Raw genomic sequence first — 13,425 nt, 5'->3', positions numbered from 1 at the left:
CCTCAGTCCTTCCAAGGCTCTGCTTGCTTCTTCTACCAGCTGGCGTCGGAGGCCTCCCGGTTCTATGCTTTAAAGGGTCTTTCATGGCAACTAAAACTTTGATGTAGAAGTAACACACACACAATTCAGTGACTAGAATCATATAATTGCACCCATCATAGGGAATCCAGGATAACATATGATACGCCATGTGTTCAGGTTGGTGGGAGGGGGAGAGGACATATTTGGTGACCAGCACTAATGACTACTACCCCTTTGTCATGGGAATGCCATGCTACATGGGGAAGTACTGATCAAATTACCCTTCACCCTGCTCTTTCTTTTGAGTTATTTTCATGGAGGGTTTTGCTCAAGAGGAATTACCACATCAATAATGTGAACAGGTTTGGAACTCTCGATATGTCTAATAAGCTGGGTTTCTGGAGATGGTGCCCTAATTTATGGGTTTTCCCAGAGCCCTGCTTTACACCTTGGTTTGACCTCTTGGTATCTGTATAGCCTCCTTAATCTTTGTGTAGCTAATTTTTCTCACTTGAAAATGATATAAGATTTGCTACCTCATAAGTCTGGAAAATCAACGAAACTCTCATAGGTCTAGAGAATCAATGTAAAGTCCTTAGCACAGGGCCTGGTATGTCCACTGCCTTGTCCTAGCTGCTGTGATGACTGTTTTTCAAGGTGCACTGTTCTTCAAGCTCAGGCTCATTTGTCTTTATTCAACTTGCAGTGTGATTATTCACTTTTCAAAGTGAGAATTAACTTTCTGCATCTCTTTATGCATAAAATGTTCATTCATCTACTTTTCCTTTTCTCAAACCACATACAATATATAATGCAGATATTGGCCTCATATATTTTAATTAATAAATAATTAAATTATTTGATCAAATAATTTGACCAAAAATCATAGCTTAGCCTGGCCTACCTTAAATGTTCTCAGAATACTTACATTAGCTTACATTTGGGCAAAATCATCTAACTCAAATAATCATTACTCATTTGATCAAATCATTAATTGTAATCTTTTCACTTTCAGGTAGTAAGCATTTGTCATATTTCTTTTACATATATTTTTCACATTTTGTTGCTTCTTTGGGTGTAAATTGTTATACATTTTTTGGTGTAATTTTTAGCCATATATGTAAAACACATTCTCATTGTCTCTGTTGAAATGTTTTCTGTCTTAGGTAACCAGGAACTTAGCAGAGATAATTATATTTTTATGTTTTTGACCTAAAAAGGTAGTTTTAATTACTGTACTCTCTCTCTCCATCAACTCTTCCCATGTTTCCAACTAGGTTTTGCCTTTGCAAGGTTTTTCCAATTCTAGGTCCTTCGTTGAGTTATAGTACTCAAAAAATTATGATTAGGTTAACAAAAATAGTAATGGGTAATATAAAAAAAACCAAATAGACTTACCCAAGTTAATTTCTCCATGTACTGTTGCAACTATGTTTTATAGATCTTACACCAACTTTCTAAAGTAGACTTCAATTCATAAATCATTTCCAAGAGAGGGAGCAGAAATTTTCTTTTTATGGAAACAGTGGTTTTTAGGAAACAATCTTTCCATGTGGATATGTTTCACTGGATCATGAACTAGGGAGCTCAACATGGTGGGTTGGGTTCAAGGAACACCAGAACTGAATGGTTTAAACCCTTTTGAAGAGGATGTGGGGTATTCTTAGTGGTGTTGGAAACCAGCTTATGGCAGGATTTAGATGAAAAATGTGGGACATGTCACTGTTTCTTTACAATAATTGGAATGTGATACTTTTTGTTCCCCAAGAATTCAAAAGGATCAGGGACAGAAGTACTGCAATGCAGATGCTCTTTGACTTATAATGGGGTTATGTCCTGATAAGCCCATCCTAATTTGAAAATATTGTTAAGACAGAAATACATTTCTTAAACCTAAACTACCAAAAATCATAGCTTAGCCTGGCCTACCTTAATGAAGAACACTTACATTAGCCTACATTTGGGCAAAATCATCTAACTCAAAGCCTATTTTATAATAAGGTGTTGACTATTTCATGTAATTTATTGAACACATACTGAACTGTGGTTTATATTCAATGTGCATTGCTTTTGTACCATTGTAAAGTCAAAAAGTTCTAAATTGAACCATTGTTAAGTTGGGAACCATCTGTACTAATCAAGAAAATGCAGGTATAGATTTTAATGGGGTTGAGGAAATTACTCTTAATTTCATTTAGTTTTACTTTTACTTTGCCTTGACATTTATTATCCTTTTTTTTTCCTTTTTAAATCAGAAATGCCTCTCACTGTGATGAAATGTCCATTGAGCTCAGGGTTTTTGAGAATACAGAAGCCTCCCTGCCGTTGATCTCATACCCGCAATTTTTAACCTTGTCAACTTCTGGACCATTAGTGTGCCCTGACCTGAGTGAATTCACCCGTAACAAAACTGAAGTGAAGATTCAATGGTACAAGGTACATCTTAAAAACTGCCATTTCATTAAGATATAATTTACTAGCCATAGGAAAGATACAAAATACCCATTTTCTGAAGTCAATACATTCACACCCACACACATACACACACCATTTGTATCTGTGGGTTTTGCATATGAGGATCCAACCAACCTTGGATTCAACCAACCTCAGATAAAAAATATTGAAAAACAAAGAAACAAAATAATAACACAAAATTAAAAATAATACAAATAAAGTAATACAATGTAATAACAATAGTTATGTACCACATCATGATGTTTCAGTCAACAATGGAATTTATATATGACAATGGTGTCATAAGATTATAATGAAGGTTAAAAATTCCTATTGCCTAGTGACCTGGCTGCTGGTAATGTAGCACAATGCATTACCTTTTCTATCTTTAGATATATGGATACTTACCATTGTGTTCCAATTGCCTGCAGTATTCAGTACAGTATAGGTTGGCAGCCCAGGAGCAATAGCCTGGACTATATAGCCTAGGTATGTAGTAGGCTGTACCACCTACGTTTGTGTAAGTGATGTTGTGATGTTGGCACAATGATGAAATCACCTAAGGATGAATTTCTCAGAATATATCTTTGCTGTTAAGTCATGAATGACTGTATTTAATAGCATTTACATTGTATTAGGTAATATAAGTAATCTAGAGATGATTCAAAGATTCTATGGGAAGATGAGCATGTAGGTTATATGCAAATACTATGCCATTTCATATCATTGACTTGAACACCTGTTCAACAGTTGGTACCTGTTGTGGGAACAGTTCTGGAACCAATCCCTCAAGGATATTGAGGGATGACTACATTTTAAACAATTTTAAAGGGCCATGATTAATATGTACTGTTAGTCCATATGTGATTTGGGTAAAAGTCCTTGAAATAGTGATTTGTGAAGACAGAATGTAAAATGAATCCAGACTAAAATATAGCTGAAGAAAATAGTTTTTTACTCTGTCATTTGTCTATATAAACACTGAAAAAAATGTTAGTTTATAGAACAATTTTATGCACATATTAAAGAAGTTTTTTTTTTTTCTTTAAAGCACATGACAGTTAACCTTGGGGTGAAAGGGATAAACGTAAACACACCCTTGTTTGGTTGAATAAATAGGACTGGATGTTATAGGCACTGTTAGTGAGAAATCAGATCTTAGGCTTAAGTAGACCAAGTGTTGGCTAACTGAGGCCTGGGCCAGACCAAGTTGCTTCCTGTCTTTGTACATGTACATGGCTTACAAGCTAAGGTTAGTTTCTGCTTATTTAAATATTTGAAAAAAAAATTACAAGCAGACTATTTCACAGTGTGAAACAAAATTCAAATTTCAGAGTCATTAAATAAAGTTTTCCTGGCACTCAGCCGTGCTCCTTTGTTCATGTGCTGTCTGTGGCTGCTTTTGCACTGCACAGCTGACAGAGGCCACGCAGCCTATAAGGCCTAAAGTGTTTCCTGTCTGGCCCTTTCTGGGAAAAGTTTGCCAACCCCAATATAGACCATAGATTGGTACTGAAAAGCACAATTATGGGTTTAATCACTGATAGCAATTAACTCTTTCATCAATAGCAGGCTGACCAGTTGACTGGTATTGTAACAAGCTATGTTTGATACCCATTTAACATTTGAAATTCCAAAATGATTTTCTGAAAATAGAGGAAAGCAGCCAGATCCTATGAACAAACTGGCCCAGGCACTCTTTTGGTTAAAGAGGATAAATGAAGGGTTTCATTGTAGGGGAAAGAGTGTAAGCTCTGGCATGAATGGGTCTGGGTTTGACACCTGTCCCTTCACTCACTGTTGTGCAGACTAGGCAGAGTGACTTCACCTCTCAAATCCGTTTCCTCTGTGAAATGGCAATTATGGTGATTCTCACTGCCTGGGACTGTTTTGAAAATTAAACAGAATAACACGTATGAAGCACCTACTTCAGTGCTTGGCATATAAATGGTGCTCAATAAATGTGGGTAGACAGGGATCATGGTGGAGTTCAAAAATATTTATCCCTTGATAATACTGCTAAGCATTACTGCATATAGGCTGTTTCTATTCTGAACTCCCCAACATGCAATCCCATGAGGTAGGGACTGTTCACATGCCTATTTGACAGAAAAGAAACAGAAAGGATGTTCCTGAGGTCACACAGCTGCCAGATCGTGAAGTGAAGACTCTAAGGCTGGAGGCCAGGCCCGTGCACCACTGGAACAACTGTGGTGCTGAGCCCTCATCTGCTTTTTCCTATTTGACTACTCATGCTCAGAACAATGAAATTGCTCCTTTGAATTAAATATATTATAAAGGAATGCTTATGAACCATGTGGCTCTATCAATTTTGTCTGTGTGCCTATTCAGAGTAAGACTCTGAAGTGAGTCAAGGTTATACTTGACTACATCGAGCTTTTGATTGTCACGAGCGTGAAAGCCGTCTTCCTGAGAACACTGTGTACTCGTTAGGATGCTTTGTGAAATCCCACTCAGTTCTTCCTTTTAATGGAAGGCTGTTGGCTGTATGCCGCAAAGAACCTATAAAACCTTGTGTTCATATAAAAAAGTGTAGATTCATTTCCTCCATTTAGTTTTCTCATAGAAATTTTTCTCTAGCTTACTGACTCATTAAATTGAAAGGATTTTTAAAAGAATCACCGTAGTGTCACCTTTCTGAACATTGTTGCCGAAGTTATCTTGGCTTTTAAATTGTGCTCTTCCCAGCTACGTCCTCAAGCCTCTGGGTATCAATCAGGCCATAAACATATTTGCATTTTAAATGGCCTATTTTGTCAAAGACAGTTACTCTCCTTTTTTCCAACTGAGTTTAAACAAATATGCTTTAAATATTGTGGTTAAACAAATGTAGCAACATCCTTTGTTTTACGTGTTTACAAATTCCTTCCCTAAAAATAAAAAAAAACAGAAGTATGCCCAAAGGACAAACTTGGCAAAATAAATTCTGGGCCAATTCTTGGGTTGCAAATCTAACATTGGTTAATCATGATGATGTGATAGATAGCTTCTGAGATACATAGCATTATATAATGTGGCCTTAAAAAAATCTTCCCTTAAGGATTCTGTCCTTTTGGATCAAGACAATAAGAAATTTAAAAGTGTGAGAGGGACCACTCGCTTACACGTGCATGATGTGTCTGTGGAGGATGCAGGCTATTACATCTGTACCATGATGTTTACCCACGAAAGCCGGCAATACAATATCACCAGGGTTGTTGAGCTGCGTGTCAAGGGTAAGTACTTGCTATCAAGGTGTCTTTCTATCCTAGTTCATAGCAAGCGTGCAAAGAACAAATTCCGGTCCACACACAATTCCTTGAATTCTTTTGAATGAAAGGCAAAGAAAAACAGATAAATCAACTTGCCTAAAGCTTTGGGAACTTATGACATTCCTGTGATACTTTGAAAGGTATATAAATCAAGGGATTGTTACTAGGAAACGTGAATGAATTGGGCAGGGGATAGAGTTCCAAGACTAAGGCTAAAACATACCACGAGAGAAGGCCAAACCGTGGTTTCCTTGGAAGTTCCCTTTCCTTGAAAGTCCACTGTGGAAGGACTGAACCTACAGGGCCACAACACATGGTTGCTGTAACTTTTAGTCTCATTCTAGCTTACTGGGACTTTGTTGGATTTTTCAACTAGCAGGCTACGCATTGGTGTATCCAGTGGAAAACATCCCTTTAAAAAATGTTTGTCATTCCTAGGGTGTGTCTAGTTACCTTTCATACCAGGGTTTCAAATAGAGTTCTCCTTGATTAAAATCAATTACCTGTGGAAGATAATGTGAATATGCTGGCCAGTATGTCACCTGAGTTCAGTGTTTACACCATCCCTCCCGCACGCGGGATGTGAGCTAGGCACAAGGGGCATGACAAGTGTGGAAGTCCTGGACTCTGTCCCAAAGAGTATGCCACAATTTGTTATTTTATATACTGAATACCCAACAGAATTGGAATCTTTCAAGGGGATTTCAGAGAGCTTTGGGAGCATATTAAGGGTACATAATGCGTCTAGGAGGGGAAAAGACTTTTCTGTCACAGAGAATCCAGAGATTCAGTTTTACTATGTTCTTCCATGAACGGTGTCTAGGTCTCACTTTTTTTACAATCCTGTGAAGATTCATTCATACCAACTCCTTGTTGCCGGACAGAGTGGTTGGCTGAGCCATGCCAGTGCTTTTAATGGACTCATTACTGTCCTGTTCATGCAACGCTGAGCAGGAACGCTAGGGGGCAGCCGCCCTGCATATCACCCTGTGCCCTGAGCCTGGTGTCTCTGTGGTTCTCCAGCCCCTGTGCTTTTTCTTGAAGAAGGGAATCTTCTTGTGGCAGGCACGTGGGAGAGGTGGAGAGCTATTTTGGGACAAGTAGTTCTATGGTATGGGCATAAACACGACTATTAAGATGATGTTCAGAAAGCCTGGGAGAGGAATGGTTAATTGTTTATTGCAGAGCAAAGAGCAAAGACCTCTGCCAGTGGAATGTGTATTTAGCTGCGGCCTCTTCCAGTAATCTCTCTGCTGGGAAAGGCATTGGCCAAAGATGCTCAATTTTGTGGAGAGCCTATTTCCTCTGCCAGCAAAGGCTGATTCTCACAATGACCAGCCACACTGGGAAGGATAACTTAGCTAATTAGGCAAACAATAGACTTGAACCTCAGTGGCAAATGAAGTCTTCCCTAATGCATCTCCTTTCCTTACATCTTTCCCAGAAAAAGAAGAGGAGACCGTTCCTGTGATTATTTCTCCTGTCAAGACCATATCAGCTTCAATGGGTAAGGCCTGCCAAGACCCTGCAACTCCCACACCTGTGGGTGCCTGGCATCCCAACACCAGAGGCTTGGGACCCTTGTGTCTGCCAACTGTGCCTGGCCCTTGGGGTGCAGTGTGTCTGGGTGGAGGCCTTAGATTAGAACCTTTGTGTGCCAGGCAGGACAAACAAATGCGAGGGAACATGTCCTTTTGTCTGATGTTGTTAGGAATGCATTGTTTGAAAACAGCTACCCTTTACTCCAGAAAAACCCAACCTACAAACATCTAAATGTGCAAATATGAACCTTTTGGCAGTAGTTATTTACTGGATGAGGGATTAACAAGAGCAAGAGTCTCTTACACAGCCAGCACTTCTAGTATATTTAAGATAATTCACTTACGATAATCTCAGTATCTCTCTAAGACTCCATTTGTGAAGTGAGGCTGGCAGTGGTCACAGATAGTATCTTGTTGCCAGAATAGCTGGTCAGCCAGCTGAGTGGTGTGATGCAAATGATCAGTGGGGTTTTCCACTTTCACTCCCTGTGGTGCAGTTTGCCCCAGCCAGCACACACTTGCTGGGTGCTCTACTCTTGTGGCCAGTGAGGGCGTGTGTAGGGGCTGTGCTAATAGCCTTCTATGCTAGCGGCGTGCGTGGGATTGACATTTACTGATTGTCTACTATGTCCAATTCAATTCCAATTCTGACCCTGTAGGAAAATTTTATTTCTCTCATTGTCCATAAGAAAAAGCTACTTAGGGGGTCATGGTGGCTCAGTGAAGAGCTACCTTCTGGGTCAGGCTGGGGTTCAGACTCTCGTCTGTGTGACTGCGAAGCCTGCCCCCTTCTGTGTGTTTCTGTATAATGGTTTTGAAGGTCTGATACATTTATGAAACCCTGGCTACAGGGTTTTAAACAAATTGTTTGCTTTTTACTTCTGTTTGGTGTTGGGTTCAAATTTTATTTAGAGGCCATAGGAGAGGTGGGCTTTTGTGCAGATGCTGGGACTGCTGACTGGCACATGAGTTGCCCCCATGTGGCTGCCTTGGCTCTAGGAGCAACCACCTGGGAATCCCAGAGAGTGGGGACATTGGCTATGCTGGTGCAGACTGGAGTCCCAGTGCCCTGGACCTTGGTGCTTCCCAGCTGAGTGGAGCTTCCCAGTCAGTAGCTCTGAAAGCTCTATGTGGGTGCTGGCGTCACATGATGCTGATTTAATGGGCTATATAGCTGAGGGTAACTCTTTGAGGTTGTAGGGGTGGCATAGATTGAGGAAGAGCTGGCATTCTAAGCCCAGTGGGGCCAGGGACATTTAAAAACACATCACAGGGAGGTGTATCACCCATTAGGAAGAAATGAACTGGAAGGATTGCTTCTATTTTTCCCTCTCCTCCTCTTTGTTGAGTTAAAAAGAAAAGTAACTTCCCCTGATTGAGGCAAGGGGACCCAGTACCATCACATCATAACTGCAGAGCGTGCCATCCATAGAAAGTACAAGCGATTCTTAAAGGGTTAATCTCCAATGGCAGCCACCTGGGAACGAGGAGTTCCCAGGATAAATTCTCAGAGCTGAGATCAGCAATCAGCAAAGAGAAAGATTCTGCATATTGATCTGGATTTTGTGAGGCAACTAGATTAAGTTGGGGAGGAAGGCAACCCTTGGATTCAGAAGCCATCTAACTGCATGCGCTCCTGGGTTTTGCCTGTCACTGAAGACCAGTTAGTTGAAGGAACTGGAGGTACCCGGTCAATGTTAAAGCTCTCTGTGAACGGATCATTGGAGAAAACAACACTTCCTTCTAAGAAAAGAAATGGGCAGTGAGGGGTGTTTGGGAAGATAGGGAGGGCTCCATGGTTGGGGTTTGCTGATGGGTGTGAGATGCTGGGTTCTCGTTGACGTTCTGGGTCTTGGTGTATACAGGGTCAAGACTGACAATCCCGTGTAAGGTGTTTCTGGGAGCCGGCACACCCTGGACCACTTCGCTGTGGTGGACGGCCAACAACAGCCACATAGAAAGTGCCTACCCGGAAGGCCGCGTGACCGAGGGGATGCGACAGTAAGTGGGCCAGGGTTTTCTGTTGTGAGACCGCCACGGGCTTCACTCTTCTTTTTGAAGACGGTGTTATATCCAACTTAGCAAGGTGACACACACAATCACAGTGCAAGTAACTTTTCTTTTTCATTTTAAGCTGTTATGGTTTTAGAATATTAAAAATTGAGTTTTGCTAAAAATTATCTGCAGAATCAAATTTTCTCTATACTTATATGATCTGAGTTGCAGTTGACAAGTGGATACTCTGTTGCATTTTGTAGGCATTTAAACATTTATTTCCTGGTTTTTGCAGAATTAAAAAAAAGATATTTTGGAGTTAATACATTTTCATTCTCCACTCTGCAACCTACCAAACATTTTTTTATAAACCCATAAAAAGACTCTGAGACCCAGCTCCAGTATCTATAGCACTTCTGCTGTTTCTCAAGGCTGCCACAATCTCTAAGGAAGTCTAATAACAAGAGAGAGAACTCAGTTCTCATAACAGTCATCTCTAGAAAATGTTTTCTTACTCTGAAACTAGAAAAATCAGACCTCATAAATGGGAACCATTCAACATTTCAAATTATGAAGTATTTTTTAAATTACAGTTTTGATACTTTGAATTAGCTTGAACTTTTGCTTGCCAAATTTTTGTGTTTTTTTAGGGAAAGACTTGTCCCCAAAGGTCTTTCTGGATGTAATTTAGTGGATAAAAATTATGTGTGGTTAGCATAACCGTGTGCTTGCAAGTCCTTGTTGTGAAAGACTTGGCCATAACTGAATGCCCTGTGTCAGCTCACTCACCCTATCCATTTCCTTAAAGGAGCTTATTTTTCCCCTGTAAACAAAACAAAAATAGTCCTAGTGAATCCACTCGGTGATGTTTTTATTCCTACTAATAGGTAGTAGTGAAGAGTCTTGGGCTCCCTCTGAGCTTATAAATGGTAGGTATCCTGACTAGAGCGGTTCCCCGGCAGCCCTCTGATCTGGACTTGAGTTTCCAGAGTGAATCAGCAATAGGAATGACGAGAAGAGGTACCTCTGGGGGCTGCAGTCCTGGAAACTCCCTGACCGTCAGTGTGTGAATGATATATTGGTGAAAAGAGTCAAGTTTCCCCAAATCAAATGTTTTCTGTCCCCGCCACTGGTTCTTTGTTCATCAAGGGTCTCAGAAAACAAATCTTTCCATTGTTCAAACCAGAGTGGCTTCTGTAAGTTCTCACTGTAACAAGTGTCCTGTTACAGTGTCCAACATCTTCAGCAATGTTCAGGCCTTGGGAAGAGACCTACAAACTCTCAAATACGAAACAAGTACGGTGGCAAGCACTTCTAACTTTATGAACTTAAAATCAGTTTAAGCACCATGGATGCTTCTAATGGGGAAGGTTGGGATGTCTGTGTCGTGAAAGACAAGCTTGCATTCGATGTATCACATTGATGCGAATGTTTTCTGATTCAGGGAATATTCTGAAAACAGTAAGAACTACATTGAAGTGCCACTGATTCTTGATCCAGTCATAAGAGAGGACTTGATCACAGATTTTAAATGTGTTGTCCTTAATACCCTGAGTTTTCAGACGCTACACACCACAGTCAAAGAAGGTATGTATTGGGGGGAATATTAAACGAGACAAAAATATGTTGAATGTTCTACAGACACTGGACGAAGCTCCTTGTGCTCCAAATGATTCCTTAGGAAGTTCTTTGTGTTGCCTGTTGGAACACAAAGAGCAGACCTCCCTTCTTAAAGACTCGTGTTTGGTAGTGTGGAGAGTAGGATTTTGGAAAGTATACTCAAATGAAAAATTTAAGTAGCAAGCTGATTTTTGGAAAACAGATAAAATGGTTCTGCAATAAGTTTTGTATACCCTGTGTCCTCGTGGGGTTCAGCCTTGGGTCACCAGGGTCAGCTGTCCTCACACGGCCTCTAGAGGAGGGTGGATTGTTCTTTATCAGAAGTTAAGGAACTTTACTGTCCAAGAGCCGGGGTCTGGGAGATATCCAGGGTCGGGGTAGCTTTAGGGTCAAAGTCATTAGGCAACAGGAGTAAGAGCAAGGCAATAGTGTCCATTTAAGGACATTTATAAAAGAAGAAAAGAAATGCCCATATTGCCATTTTTGGCAAAATTGATTTCAAGTCCATGTTTAAATTGCTGGGCAGGAAAGGGAGGCACAGTTCATGTAGTCTCTTGTTGACAACCTGAGAAAATATTGCAGGGAAGCCATGGTGACTCCCAGCTGGTCTCAGTGATGCCTCTGACAGTCTTGCAGCAATCACATAAACCCAAATTTCTCCACGCTATCATGTTTTCTGGGGCGGCTTCCGCAGATATACTATAAATTGGAAAGCTGCTGACTTGGGGCAGGGACTGACACCCCACACCACTTTTCTCCAGCTGTGCTCTGAGCGACCCCAGCATCTAACCCATCTGAGCCACCAGTTAAAAATATAGATCCCTGGACTCACCCCAGATCCACACAGTCACATTCTCCTGGAGAGGCCAAAGCCTGCAGCTCAACAAGCTCCTTTCCTTTGAAGTTTGGGAACCGGGGCATATATGTAAGGAGTGGCGTTTCAGATCATTTCCAGACGTGCAAGCTGGGAGAGGGACTGTGCCCATACACATTTGGAAATAGGGGATCCCACACAAAGCAGAATCCTTACCTCTGGGAGTCAGGTTACTGGGCCAAAGGAACCTGTGGTTTATCTGGTCCTGACACAGCAGAGCTTTAACATTTTCCAGAGCATGAGCCTTGTCCCTTGCGTGTCCTACATTAGGCTGGCCATGACCAACCCCAGGCTGAAAGCCTTTTGTAGGACTCAGAGGCATATTCCAGTGGCTGCTTAGAAACTACAGTTTCATTTATTTCCGATCCTTGTGGATTTTAAGATGTATGAATCTTCTGGAGAAACAGGCTGAGATTGTGTCGATTGCTGGATGTCTAAACAGACTATCAAAAATAATAGCTTAGAAACGTAGGCTTCTGGCCTCATCAATGTGTCTAATAACACTCCGCTCTCACATTCAACTTTTAACTTTTTATTCGTGGCCTTCTCCTCTATTTCCATAACACAGGGATACCAAGGGACAGAATATAAAATAGCTACAGCCAAGCAATCATCTTGGCACCTGAAGCTCCTTTATTCAAAGTTTGTTTTCTTTCCTTTGCTACTCTATTTAATTCTCATGACAGCCATGCTGATTGGAAAAGGGCAGCTTGTTCCCTGGCCATGTCACAGTTGGTTAATTCAGATGTAAACAGGCGGCATCTTAAAAGCACGCTCTCCTGCTGGTGGAACAAAGTGAGATTCTTGGCACCTCACCCTTACCCTGTGATGTTTCATTCTAATAGTTTTGTCTCGCCGTGCTTGTTTCTCTAATGCCACAGGCGTCATTCTCAAATATCCTTGATCTTGGGACGTACTTTCTGGAAATCAATGCATGTTTATCAAGAAAAACAAACTCTGAGTCCTTTCTTCTCTGTACACCTGCCCTGAACACGCTGTCCTGTTGTGCACTGAGAGAATGTTCAACCCCGATGTTACTCTGTTCTCTCCACAGCCCCCTCTACGTTTTCCTGGGGGATGGTGCTGGCTCCCCTTTCGCTGGTCATCTTGGTGTTGGGGGGAATTTGGATACACAAACGGTACAAACTCAGAAGTGGGAAAGCCTACGGTCTAACCACGCTGAAGACTTGCCATCAGGACTTCCCATCCTATCCCAAGTAAAATAAACAGAATGCACTAATTCAAACCCAACCTATGTGTGTCCTTTCTTAAGGGGTTGCTGGGCCTTTCTGACAAACTCTATTCCTTTCCTCAGTTTTCAAACAAAGCTGCTATGTTTATGTGGGTTGTAGTAAAGGATTAAAGGTCTGCTTTTTACCTGAAAATTGGTAACAGGAGAGAATGTGCCCAGGAAGGTGTGTGCGTAGTTCTTTGCTACCTGTGACCTATTTCAGGGAATGAGGTTCCTGTAGGCCTGAATGAGAGTGGAAAACATGTAAGTTTTGAAATTCATTCATTCATTTATCAAAAGTGTATCAAAAGTCTATTCTGGCCAGACTTTATGGGAGGTGATGTAGGTACAGAGATGGTTAAGACATGGTTTGCCTTTTAGGAAAATGGAATTTCATTTTCAGACTGACAGGATTAT

At 41.1% G+C, this 13,425-nt stretch overlaps 1 protein-coding gene across 3 annotated transcripts in view; it reads left to right on the top strand.

The window, feature by feature from the left end:
• IL1R2 (interleukin 1 receptor type 2) overlaps positions 1-13,028 on the top strand; it is a 30,922-nt gene extending 17,894 nt beyond the window's left edge. For 2 of the 3 annotated variants that reach the window (XM_012807921.2, XM_023515793.1), the window contains exons 4-9: positions 2,277-2,457; positions 5,537-5,711; positions 7,192-7,254; positions 9,154-9,289; positions 10,728-10,870; positions 12,832-13,028. In XM_012807921.2, the coding sequence (XP_012663375.1) occupies positions 2,277-2,457; positions 5,537-5,711; positions 7,192-7,254; positions 9,154-9,289; positions 10,728-10,870; positions 12,832-12,998 (865 nt within the window). In that variant the 3' untranslated portion in view covers positions 12,999-13,028. The remainder of the gene's footprint in view (positions 1-2,276; positions 2,458-5,536; positions 5,712-7,191; positions 7,255-9,153; positions 9,290-10,727; positions 10,871-12,831) is intronic. The other variant, XM_023515794.1, reaches the window with a different exon arrangement.
• Positions 13,029-13,425: the final 397 nt, after the last annotated feature.

This window comes from Otolemur garnettii, unplaced genomic scaffold (assembly GCF_000181295.1).
Source record: "Otolemur garnettii isolate 467f Iridium unplaced genomic scaffold, OtoGar3 scaffold00079, whole genome shotgun sequence".
Classification (NCBI taxonomy): domain Eukaryota; kingdom Metazoa; phylum Chordata; class Mammalia; order Primates; family Galagidae; genus Otolemur; species Otolemur garnettii.
This window is presented reverse-complemented; position numbering and strand designations above follow the sequence as displayed.